Here is a 13,021-nt window from a genome sequence, read left to right on the forward strand (position 1 = left end):
CTTTCGCCTTACTACCACCTTTCGACATTACTTACGAGAGCGATCTTTTCGACTACGCACTACTTCGTTATTGCCATTACTAGCTACTTGTTGCCTGCTGTCTGCACGCCTGTTGGGCAAGTAGACAATAAGCCAATAAGAGTAGTTGCAGCCGAAATGGCGTTCAACTTTTCTACCGCTTGACACATCCTCTGGAGGGGTGTTCTATGAAAGGCTGAAAGTTAAGTATCATAAGGATGAAATCTATCGAAAGGCTGAAATAGGTGGGTTGCAATGAATCCCAACCGTATGATGGCGTACCATGGAAGATGGAAGGAAGAATGAGTAAGAAAGAAGTAAAAGGAAACGGAAGAAGGGAGAAGGTAGATGGAAGAAGAAAGAAGGGAGGCGAAAGTCGAGAGAAAAAATAAGGAAGGAGGAAAAAGAATTAAGAAGAAGGATGGAAGATGAATGTAGGAGGAAGATGAAAAATTGAAGCAAGAAAAACGAAAAGGAAGAAAGAATAAAAAAGGAAGAAAAAAAGAAATAAAAAAGAAGAATAAAGGATGAAGGAATAAGGGAAGAGAAAGAAAAATAAAAAAGAAGGAAGAATACAGAAGGAATAAAGAAGGAAGAAGAAGAAAGACGAAGGTTTATGAAACATAGAAGGTTTTAGGAAAAAACAAAGGAAGTTGAAAGAAAGATGAAAAATGAGAGAAGGAAGAAAGAAGAAGGGACAATAAAGTAAGAAAAAAGGCGGGAAAATAGAAGCAAAAGAGAAACGAAGGAAGAAAAAAAAGAGGAAAAGATAAAGAAATGATAGAAGATGGAAAAGGAAGTAGGAAGAAAAAAAGAAAAAGAAGACGGATAGGGCGATAAGGAAAGAATAAAAAATAGAAGTAATCTTGGCAAGAATCAAAACCCAAATCTGCTCACAAGTTGCTCAGGCTTTCTCTATCTACCGCTGCCTGGCGCGTTTGGAGCACGTGCCCTAGTTCTCTCCTCGTTGACACGCATGGCGTAGTCAATCGCTTTTTGTGTCATCGTCGCACCTGCTTCGAAGGGGGAGGGCTCGACTAGGCTCCTTTTTTGCCTTCTCGCTTCTAGCATGCCGCCTAACGAGCGCGTTTTTTTTCTTGAAGGGCCCGAAGGTTCTATTGCAGTTTCTTGCTGCTGATGTTATTACGACCTCCCATGAAATCGATTATCGCAGAGCCTGGCTATCAGCTCTCATCATTCCATTCCACTATTGGGTGTTTAGACCTTATCATATCCCTCCTTGCGAATAGGTTTACCGCTGCGCTTATCGCGTCTCTATGAAGTAGTCGCCTTCATGAACCCATGGTTGTCCATACATGCGAGCATGCAGGGAGGCCATGCTAGGGTTGACACTTGCGTGTTCAGAGCCAGACCAGCGTTAGTCAGGTAATTCCATCTGAGCCTACTTCCAGTAGGTAAAACTAGGTGACAAGATTAGGACGGCGTGCTACAAAGCCGGTCAAGGTTTATTAGACGGAAGACAGTCTGAATATTAGTTGTTTCGAGACGGTGTGTCTCGGCATTACTAAGAGAGTAGAATATAACTCGGCTGCCAGCACGCGCGTTCACAAGATAACAATATCAAAAAACACTACCAATGATACGGCTATTAAAACCATAATTGAGACCTAACTAGCATCAGCCTCAATTGTAGTTCATTTATTCGACTAGCCCAGCGGTTCTCAACCTGAGGTACATGTACCCCTGGGGGTACCTTCGCTGGCCCTAGGGGGTACCTCGGATAAAAATGCATAATGGCGGACGTATTACAATTCCAATCGGAGCTTATTGATAAAGTTTTAATAATTGTGATTTTTTCATTTCAATACTTTGTCTTGTACATAATATGCATGGCGATCAGTAAATCAAAGATAATTGAACCCTGCTCTCCTCAACTAGAACAGCGTATGGAGGACTGAGGAACAAAAGATCAAACGGACAAATGTCGAATGAGCAAATTTTATATGCAATCTTCTCTCGAAGAGTTCGAAAGCTTCCTTTCAAGAGGCCTATTTCTCCTTGCAAGATGGCCGGATGCCTGGTGGAAAGAGAGTCGTAAGCCTTTTTTCAAAAAGCATCCCTTCAAGAGGTTCGCAAGAAAAAAAGCTCGGAAGCCTCCTTGCAAGTGGTTCGGATGGTTCTTTTCAAAAGGCTCACTTCAAGAGGCTCGGAAGCCTCCTTTCAAGAGGCTCGGAAGCCTCCTTTCAAGAGGCTCGGAAGCCTCCTTTCGAGCGGCTCGGAAACCTCCTTTCAAGAGGCTCGGAAGCCTCTTTTCAAGAGGTTCGGAAGCCTCTTTTCAAGAGGCTCGGAAGCCTCCTTTCAAGAGGCTCGAAATCCTCATTTCGAAAGGTTTGGAATCGTCCTTTCAAGAGGCTCGGAAGCCTCCTTTCAAGAGGCTCGGAAGCCTCCTTTCAAGAGGCTCGGAAGCCTCCTTTCAAGAGGCTCGGAAGCCTCCTTTCAAGAGGCTCGGAAGCCTCCTTTCAAGAGGCTCGGAAGCCTCATTTCAAGAGGCTCGGAAGCCTTTTTTCAAGAGGCTCAGAAGCCTCATTTCAAGAGGCACGGAAGCCACATTTCAAGAGGCTCGGAAGCCTTTTTTCAAGAGGCTCAGAAGCCTCATTTCAAGAGGCACGGAAGCCTTCTCTCAAGAGGCTCAGAAGCCTCCTTTCAAGAGGCTCAGAATCCTCCTTTCAAGAGGCTCAGGAAGCCTCCTTTCAAGAGGCTCGAAGCCTCATTTCAAGAGGCTCAGAGCCTCCTTTCAAGAGGCTCAGGAAGCCTCCTTTCAAGAGGCTCAGAAGCCTCCTTTCAAGAGGCTCAGGAAGCCTCCTTTCAAGAGGCTGGAAGCCTCCTTTCAAGAGGCTCAAGCCTCCTTTCAAGAGGCTCAGAAGCCTCCTTTCAAGAGGCTCAGAAGCCTCCTTTCAAGAGGCTCAGAAGCCTCCTTTCAAGAGGCTGGAAGCCTCCTTTCAAGAGGCTCAGGAAGCCTACTCTCAAGAGGCTCAGGAAGCCTCCTTTCAAGAGGCTCAGAAGCCTTCTTTCAAGAGGCTCGGAAGCCTCCTTTCAAGAGGCTCAGAAGCCTCCTTTCAAGAGGCTCAGAAGCCTCCTTTCAAGAGGCTCAGAAGCCTCCTTTCAAGAGGCTCAGGAAGCCTCCTTTCAAGAGGCCTCAGAATCCTCCTTTCAAGAGGCTCAGGAATCCTCCTTTCAAGAGGCTCAGAAGCCTCCTTTCAAGAGGCTCAGGAAGCCTCCTTTCAAGAGGCTCAGAAGCCTCCTTTCAAGAGGCTCAGAAGCCTCCTTTCAAGAGGCTCAGAAGCCTCCTTTCAAGAGGCTCAGGAAGCCTCCTTTCAAGAGGCTGGAAGCCTCCTTTCAAGAGGCTCAGGAAGCCTCCTTTCAAGAGCTGGAAGCCTCCTTTCAAGAGGCTCAAGCCTCCTTTCAAGAGGCTCAGAGCCTCCTTTCAAGAGGCTGGAAGCCTCCTTTCAAGAGGCTCAGGAAGCCTCCTTTCAAGAGGCTCAGAAGCCTCCTTTCAAGAGGCTCAGCCTCCTTTCAAGAGGCTCAGAAGCCTCCTTTCAAGAGAGGCTCAGGCTTCCTTTCAAGAGGCTCAGGAAGCCTCCTTTCAAGAGGCTCAGAAGCCTCCTTTCAAGAGGCTCAAGCCTCCTTTCAAGAGGCTCAAGCCTCCTTTCAAGAGGCTCAGAGCCTCCTTTCAACAGGCTGGAAGCCTCCTTTCAAGAGGCTCAGAAGCCTCCTTTCAAGAGGCTCAGAAGCCTCCTTTCAAGAAGCTCCTTTCAAGAGGCTCGGAAGCCTCCTTTCAAGAGGCTCGGAAGCCTCCTTTCAAGAGGCTCGAAAGCCTCCTTTCAAAAGGCTCGAAAGCCTCCTTTCAAAAGGCTCGAAAGCCTCCTTTCAAGAGGCTCGAAAGCCTCCTTTCAAGAGGCTCGGAAAGCTCCTTTCAAGAGGCTCGGAAAGCTTCTTTCAAGAGGCTCGGAAAGCTCCTTTCAAGAGGCTCGAAAGCCTCGTTTCAAGAGGCTTGAAAGCCTCCTTTCAAGAGGCTTGAAAGCCTCCTTCCAAGAGGCTTGAAAGCCTCTTTTCAAGAGGCTTGGAAGCTTCCTTTCAAGAGACTTGGAAGCCTCCTTTCAAGAGGCTAGGAAGCCTCCTCTCAAGAGGCTCGGAAAGCTCCTTTCAAGAGGCCCGAAAGCCTCCTTTCAAGAGGCTCGGAAGCTTCCTTTCAAGAGGCTTGGAAGCCTCCTTTCAAGAGGCTCGGAAACCTCCTTTAAGAGGCTCGGAAGCCTCCTCTCAAGAGGCTCAAAATCTTCCTTTCAATAGGCCCGGACGCCTGCTTCCAAGAGGCCCGGAAGCCTCGTTTTAAGAGGCAGAAAGCCGTAAAAGGCTCGAAGCCTACTTTCAAGTGAATCGGAATCCTTCTTTCAAGAGCTTCGGATGCCTCCCTTCAAGTAGCTCGGCTTCTTCCAAAGGGGTTGGCAGCATACTTTCAAAACGTTCAGAAGCATCTTTCAAAGATGCAAAGGAAGCCTTCTTTTGAGTAGCTTAAAAGACACCATTCAAAATGCTTGAAAGCGTCTCTACAAGGGGTTTAGAAGCTTCTTATCAAGAGGTGCGGAAGCATATTTTCAAGAGATTAAGAAGCTCCTTTCAAGAGGATCAGAAGCCTCCCTTTAAGAAGCTCGGAATTCTTCTTTCAATAGGCTCAGAAGCGTCCTTTTCTGATGCAAAGGAAACCTCCTTTTAAGTGACTCAAAAGCCGCCATTCAATAGACTCGAAAGCCTCTTATCAAGAGCTGCGGAAGGCTACTTTCAAGAGGGGGTACCTCAATTAATGCAAAAGTTTGAAGGGGTACCTCTCAAGAAAAAGGTTGAGAACCGCTGGACTAGCCAACTTAACTCACGTTGATATTAGAAAACTGTTGTCACTGGTCAGTGTATGTAGCATTTCCTGTCACGACTCGTATTCGAAGTGCACGAACTCATCAACCATTTCAATACAAACTCGTGGCGGACGACTAACATTGTCTTTTCTTCAGCATCTCACTATCATTTTATCGACGTGTTGATGACTAGTGCAATCTCCTAAGCTTCCCTCCTTAGTCTCCATCTTCTCACCATTACGACTAAAATATCAATGTCATGGACAAATCCAAGTAGCTAAAGGACTCTGTAAAATCGTTAAACCATGTCGATTCCTGTCCTTCTCATTAGCTCCCCCACTCGATAACCGACTGTTGTAGCAGCAGCTGGGCCGCCTCGCAGTGGTTCAAGTTTAGCTGTGTTACTTGCATGTCTGGACCCTTCTAGAGGCCGGACAGGCCTGCGCACCGGTGAGATGCCTGTTGTCTGCCCCCGTAGGACAGATCAGGCATCTCGGTGCAGCCTGGCAGGTGCGAGCCTGGTGGTTTTCGGCTCCGCACCTACGGCACAGCTTACTACGGTCAGGTCCCTTACAGTCATAGGACTTATGACCGTGGCCAAGGCACCTGTAGCAGGCCTGATTGGGTTGGCTTGTGCTCAGCGAGCACACCGACCAACCCACCTTCAGTTTTACCTTATCCAGCACCTTCTTGGCCTCAGCCATAGGTACTTGGAATGAGGCAACCTGCATTCCCGCAAAGCCTTTGCGTAACCGAATCGCGGATTCCTGGATCTCGACATTACACTGATCCTTCAGTGCGTCTACCAGGTCTCCGGCTTCGGTTATTTCATCCATGCCCTTGCACTGGATGTTCAGGACTGGGCACAGGGCTCTAACCTGGACCCTGTCACCCAGGACCTCTTCCGTCAACTTTTTATACTCGGAGCTCTTCCGAGTAGCATCCCGCTTCAAGACGAGAATCATCTCGCCTTTGCGCGTTCTTCGGATGCAGTTGACATCCCCTCCTAGACTAGAGAGCTTCTCGGTGCCTCTCATAGTCTTTAGGACTTCGGCGTAGCTTTTATCGTCAGCCTTGACAATGATCGCTTCACCTCTATCCTTCCGCTTGCCACTCCCACTAGAAGGCGCACCCTTTTCCTCACGGGCTCTACCCTTCTTGGCGGTGGCTGGATCCTTTCCCTTGGTCGCACTCCTTGCGACCTGCTGGCGGCTTCTTTTCTCCTTTTTAGGATTCACTACCTTTGTCCATGGTAGATCTTCCTCCCGGCGGTCCTCTGGTATCTTCCTAGGTGGAGGTACGGTTTTCCTCTCAGTCTCCACTCGGACCTTTTCTGCGGTCCGTGCCGAGGCTTTATTAGCTACTTTCAGGTCCGCCTCCTGCGTGACCCTACTAAGCTTAGGAGTTGCTCCGCTGTTAGCCATACGTCGTTTAAGTTCTGCAGTCTGGCTCTCCGTCAGCTGCTTCCCTTCTGCAAGGAGCCGAATCTTCGATTCGGCCTCCTTCGAGGCCTTCTTGGCTTGGCTAACCGCCAATTCCTTTTCTTCAGTAAGAAGACGGATCTTGTGCTCCGCCTCCTTACTGGCTTCCAGCAAGGACTTCCACTCCGACTTCGCCTCCACGACTAGAGCGCAGAGGGTTAGTACGGCCTGTTTTAAGTCCTTACTATAATTCACTCGGTTTGCCCAGGAAGGACATGATTACGTCCGAAACGTCCGTAATCACCTCCATCGTCTGGACTCCATCCTCACCGTGGTTAGTCATCACCGAGTTAATGACTTTGGTCAGAGTGGGGCCGTCCATCTTAACATCCACCGGCACCTCTTCCGACCCACCACGTGCTCCGCCATCGCCTCCCCGGCGATCTTTGGGGTGACCGATCAAAGGCCACTGCGCCTGGCGAAAGGGTTCTCCTTGTCGCCATTCGCCTCACCTCCTTCCTTCGTCGTTTTTGAAATTTTTAATGGGAAACTCATGTTTGTTGGGTCCCCTTGCGGCTGCTGTCGAATCCTGTTGGTGTAGTCGCCTTCGCGATCCCATGGTTATCTATACATACCTTGCGGCATGCAGGGAGGCCATGCGAGGGTTGACACTTTCGTGTTCAGAGCCAGATCAGCGCTAGTCAGGAAGGAGCATCTGAGCCTACTCCCACTCAGCTACCAGCTGAGCCACAGGATTGTACCGCGTGCCACAAGGCCTGCCACGGTTTTAGGGGACGGAAGACAGCCTGGCCATTAGCCCATTCGCCGTTTCAGGTCGGTGTCACCCGGCCTTACTAAGAGAATAGAATAACCAGACTACCAGCCCTTGCGTTCACAATATCTCAATATCCAAAAACAAGACCAATAACATGCAACCAGTATACCATAATCAGGATCTTACTGGGATCAATCCTGATGTGCCAATGGCACTCCCTGGGCTTGTGCTTTTGAAGCGGCACACAGTCGCTTTGATAGAGTCTGCTTACGGGCACTTGTGGTTTTTTGGGAGGGATTTTAGCAGAGCCCACTGCTAAATCCCACCACGCCCTAGGCAATTCTCCCTGACTCGCAGACAGCTGGGGAGGGGTCGTCAAGCCCTTGGACATGGTCCATGCTGTCCCTACTGTCCCTGCTGCCCCTGGTTATCGAGTGTAAAGCTGATGTTGCCTTGCTGTCCGACCCATACCGCATCCCTGCTGGAAACGGCAGCTGGATTGCGGACAAGTCCGGTATGGTGGGAATCTGGACTTGTGGGCGCTACCCCATCCAGAAGATAATATCTTCGCCTAACGATGAGGGTTTCGTCATAGCAAAGGTAAACGGTGTTTACTTTTGTAGCTGCTACTGTCCTCCTAGATGGAGTATAGAGCAGTACACTAGGGTAGTTGATACTCTTGCGGCGAAGCTAACTGGCCTTAAACCAGTAGTTGTAGCAGGTGACTTCAATGCGTGGGCAGTGGACTGGGGTTCCCGGTTTACTAACGCTAGAGGTCATATCCTGTTAGAGTCACTAGCGGTATTGAACGTAGTTCTGCTGAACGAAGGTCAAGTGCCAACGTTCAGAGGACCGAGCGGTGATTCATGTATCGATGTCACCTTCTGCAGCGCAGGATGGACTGAAGAACCGAGATGGATGGTCCACGAGGGTCATACTTCTAGCGACCATCAGGAAGTACGTTTTATGGTCGAGTATACCCGGAGAACTACGACGAGAAGAGGTGGTGCAACGGATCCCGGATGGCGCACGTCACAGTTCAATCAAGAGCTGTTGGTGGAGGCGCTGCGCTGGGAGAGTAGGACTACAGGACTAAGCGGTAACGACCTGACGGAAGTACTTACACGTGCTTGCGACGTGGCGATGCCAAGGAAGACCCAGTCCCCAGGAAATCGACAACCAGTGTACTGGTGGTCTGACACGATTGCAGATCTTCGTAGAACCTGTCTTAAAGCTAAAAGAAGGTTGCGACGTGCTAGAACAGACGCTGAGCGACTCGATAGACGAGGGGTATTCCGGACAGCGAGCAGAGCCCTGAACTACGAGATTAAATGTAGCAAGCGAGCCTGCTTCGAACAGCTGTGCAGGATGGCGAATGACACCCCGTGGGGCGATGCATACAGGATAGTGATGTCTAGGACCAATAGCACACCTCCTGAAAGATCCCCAGAGCTGTTAGCCAGTATAGTAGAGGGACTGTTTCCGACACATGAACCATCGGACTGGCCCGCTACACCGTACGAGTCAGTCGACGTGGTACCGCTAGTGACTAACGAAGAGCTTATCGTAGCCGCAAGAAAACTTAAGCTCAATAAGGCGCCAGGCCCGGATGGTATTCCAAACCTGGCCCTTAAACACGCCATTCTTGCCAATCCAGATATGTTCAGGAGCTGCCTCCAGAGATGCATGGACGAAGGAAACTTCCCAGATCGATGGAAACGGCAGAAATTGGTGCTATTACCGAAGCCTGGCAAACAGCCGGGGATCCTTCGGCATACAGACCAATTGCCTACTCGACACAGCTGGAAAGCTGCTAGAGAGGGTCATTCTGAATAGATTGTCGGCCTATACAGAGTGTGCTGGTGGCTTATCTAGCAACCAGTATGGCTTCCGTAAGGGCCGTTCTACCATCGAAGCAATTCGAGCGGTAACGGATACGGCCAAAATAGCGAGAGGTCTAAACAGAAGAGGTATTAGGTACTGCGCGTTGATTACACTCGATGTAAAAACGCGTTCAACAATGCTAGCTGGGCAGCAATTGCTGACTCCCTGCACCGATTGAGAGTTCCGGATTACCTGTGCAGGATACTGAAAAGCTATTTTCAGAATAGGGTGCTGTTATACAACACTGATGCCGGTCAAAAGTCGATCGTAGTGTCCGCGGGTGTTCCACAGGGATCGATCCTCGGACCGGTTCTGTGGAATATTATGTACGATGGAGTATTACGCCTAAGTCTTCCGGCCGGAGTGAAGATAGAAGGCTTCGCGGATGACGTAATGCTAGAAGTAGCAGGTGACACTCTCGTCGAAGTCGAACTGAAGGCTTCATACGCGATTGGCAGAGTGGAGGAATGGCTCAACTCGAGGCGGTTGTCCCTTGCACATCACAAGACAGAAGTTGTGGTAGTGCATAACCGTCATGGGCTGCAACAGGCGAGGATAAGAGTAGGGACCTGCACAGTTAACTCCGTGAGGTCTCTCAAGCATCTGGGCGTGATGATCGATGATAAGCTCAATTTTACGAGCCACGTCGATTATGCATGTCAGCGGGCTTCATTGGCGATAAAATCTTTATCACGAATGATGTCCAACAGATCGGCGGTGCATAGTCAAGTGCGTAGGCTGATAACTGGCGTAGCATTGTCTATCATCCGTTATGGCGTGCCGGCATGGGCCGTAGCACTAAAAGCCGAGTACAATGTAAAGAAATTGATCAGAGTACACCGGCTGATGTGCTTACGTGTCGCGAGCGCATATCGCACCATATCATATGAGGCGGTGTGCGTTATAGCTGGAATGATGCCGATCGACACACTCCTAGAGGAGGATGTGGAGTGCTACAACGAAAGGGACTCGGTGCAAGTGCGACGTGTCAAGAGAGCAGCTTCGTTGCTCAAATGGCAAAGAGCATGGGACACCGCAGTCAAAGGTCGTTGGACCCACAGACTGATTCCAGATGTGTCCAACTGGGTTGATAGGAAGCATGGTCAAGTCAACTTCCACCTAACACAGGTGTTGTCTGAACATGGCTGCTTTAAGAAATTCCTACACAGGTTTGGCTTCGCAGATTCTGCGGAGTGTCCTGAATGTGTAGGTGAGGTAGAATCGGCAGAGCATGTGATGTTCGCATGCCCGCGATTCGAGGTAGAACGCAATACCATGCTGCTTATTAGTGGTATGGATACAACCCCGGACAACCTCGTCGAGAGGATGTGCCGGGAAGAAGCTATATGGAATGCGGTGAACACAGCATCTCAACAGATCATGTCGAAACTGCAGCGGTGGTGGCGTCTTGAACAAAACCAACGAGTGCAGTAAGGGCACCTGTGATGCAGTGAACACCTTGCTCACCCCGACAACCAACATGTCGCGGGTGGGCTGCAGGGACCTCAGTATGTAGATATAGAGGTCATTGCGGTTCACGCGCGGTGGTTGTTGTCGGGGTGCTCGTCTCCAACGTGAGATTATGATACGGACCGTTAGGTTACCATCATAGCTTGCGATCGACGGGTGGTGAGGTAGCCACCCTTGAAGTCGATGTTGTGTGTATTGACGTCAAGTGCGTTAGCATAGGCGTGAGCGTTCTCAATAGTCCCCCCCTGATGTATTGCTTAATTGCGGGCCGGGGTACGGACTGGCGAAAGGGTTTTGGTTTTAGTGGGTCGGGTAAGAGTTACATGACATACCCATCCCCACACTACCTGAGTACCTCCTCAGGTGTCTGGTTGCAGATTTCCGTTTACCCTTGCTCAAGAAAAAAAAAAAAAAAAAAAAAAAAAACATTAGCTCCCCCAAAGCGATGCTAAATAGGCACCTTCGCCAATAGGTGATTTATTCTTTGAATTTTAGTAAAAATTAAAAGTACAATTGCCCATAAATCTCACTACTAATTTGCTCTCCTATTTCGTTTTAGCTAAAAACAAGCCGTAGGACGTACAATTTTTACGCGGCAGACGCAACTAGCGCCCAGGAGTGGATCGAAAAAATTCAGGCCTGTCTGCAGTAAAGCGGTATTACCAGACTACATATTTCGTATTTCCGTGTGTGCGGTAGAAACATACATTAATGGAGTAAAATGGTAGACTATAATAGGAAATCACTACAAAATATGAAAAAAAAAACTAAAGATTTTCCCAACGGATTTCGAAAGTGGAACAGTAAGCGAACATACTCATCTAAAATAAGACACAGAAAAATAGAATCAATCAAACACCCACATTTAAACAAAAAAAAAACAGAAAAAAATCATATCAACATGAACGTCCGAATTATAAATTCGGAATGAATTAGTAACTGTGCGTTGCTTCGTTTGTTCTTTGAATAGTTTTCTGATCGACCGAACAGAGCACAGAAAGGCGACCTACGACAAGCGAAGCGAAGGATATTCTTAATAAAAGTATTTTAAGTGTTCGTTCACCTGTTCAGTCATTGTTAGATGAAACTCGATATTTTACGTGATATTTTCGCTAATGTTCGGAATAGGTAAAGAAACTTTCACGGGATCGACTAGAGACTAGTGTCATATTACAAGGTATGTGTATTAAAACATTGGAACATTCTTAAAGAAAGATAACTATTACGTGAAATCCTGTACTGCTTTTGGATTGGGGTGTCCAGGGATGTCAATGTTTGAAAAATAAATCAGTGAGATGGTGATGTTAAATATGAAAATAACATTACGATAGGTACCCCATTGTTTTTTTTTATGATTTAGCACTAATTTTACAACATTGACAGTTTGGCCCACCCCAACCTGCAAGGATATACCAAAAGATGTTTTGTCGTATGCTTTTATTTCAGTGTTTGAACGCATTTATTCTTTTTTCCATTGAAACTAAGGAAAAATTGAATTCTTTTAGAAAGAATTTATTGCTTTTTATATGGCGTTTCTCCTTTTGGCAAATAGTAATTAAAACATACTGCACTGTGCTAGATGGGGAGGCTTTTTATATAGCTTATTTGTAATATACATATGTAAAAATGTTTATGTTAGTAGTAGTTATAGTTTATCGTTTATAAGTGTTGAAATCAGTTCTTTGTTAGATTTTTAATTCCTAAGAATTAGAGGATGTGTGAGAAGAAACAGCTCAAATATTATGCATTAGGTAATTGAGAGAATACTGCAAGCCTAACTCATAATGGTTTACAACAATAAGCTTCACCAGTTTTTGATTTCCTTAATTTTTTGTTTCCACAGCAAAACCTGTCACATGTGATATTCGACTTTATATACAAACTTGCTTTGCATCATATATATACTCTACTCTCTAAATATATTGCTAGGACCAAGCTCGAAATAACTAGATAGATTGTAGGGGTGTCCATCGTAGATTTCCATTCAGTCAGTTTTTTTTTTCGTTACTCTCATTACATTGCATAGGAATAATATTATTCCGATCTCAACCATACCGTTCGCACATTCAAAAGCACAGGTCTTCCTTGATGTTATGGAGATGATGGAGAAACAATCGTTCGATGTTTATTTACCAGTCCTACTAGTTCCAGTGATGAACCCGACACAACCATTCCCGAGTCAATCTGCATTGAAACCAATTAGCGCTTTTTTGGCATCCGGTACGTACTTTCAAGGATTGTCTCTTGCCAGTCTTCCCGCAACTGTCTTATTGTTATGTGATCTAAAATCATCCACATTTAGTTAAATTTCTCTTCCAAATATATAATTTCGATTGGACTTCTAGGTGTTTTGAACGATCGTAGAAATCCTTAACAGCTTCCATTCATTTGCGCTCCATTTAGCGAAAGAACACCACACAAATTGAAATTAACGCAAAAACAGTTGGACAAAAATGATATTATAAGTGAAAACCACCACCAGTTGGGATTTATCACGATCTTGTACAAATTTTAACGAAATGTGGAATTTTTGCGAAAGTATCTATTATTTGAAATAACGATAAAAGTATGAAACAATTTAAGTA

The 13,021-nt window shown here is 47.0% G+C and overlaps 1 protein-coding gene across 6 annotated transcripts in view; it reads left to right on the forward strand.

The window, feature by feature from the left end:
- LOC134220230 (myotubularin-related protein 13) overlaps positions 1–12,329 on the forward strand; it is a 76,001-nt gene extending 63,672 nt beyond the window's left edge. For all 6 annotated transcript variants that reach the window (XM_062699224.1, XM_062699223.1, XM_062699225.1 and 3 more), the window contains exon 9: positions 10,996–12,329. In XM_062699224.1, the coding sequence (XP_062555208.1) occupies positions 10,996–11,088 (93 nt within the window). In that variant the 3' untranslated portion in view covers positions 11,089–12,329. The remainder of the gene's footprint in view (positions 1–10,995) is intronic.
- The last annotated feature ends 692 nt before the right edge of the window (positions 12,330–13,021 follow it).

The sequence above is a fragment of the Armigeres subalbatus genome, chromosome 3 (genome assembly GCF_024139115.2).
Source record: "Armigeres subalbatus isolate Guangzhou_Male chromosome 3, GZ_Asu_2, whole genome shotgun sequence".
NCBI lineage: Eukaryota > Metazoa > Arthropoda > Insecta > Diptera > Culicidae > Armigeres > Armigeres subalbatus.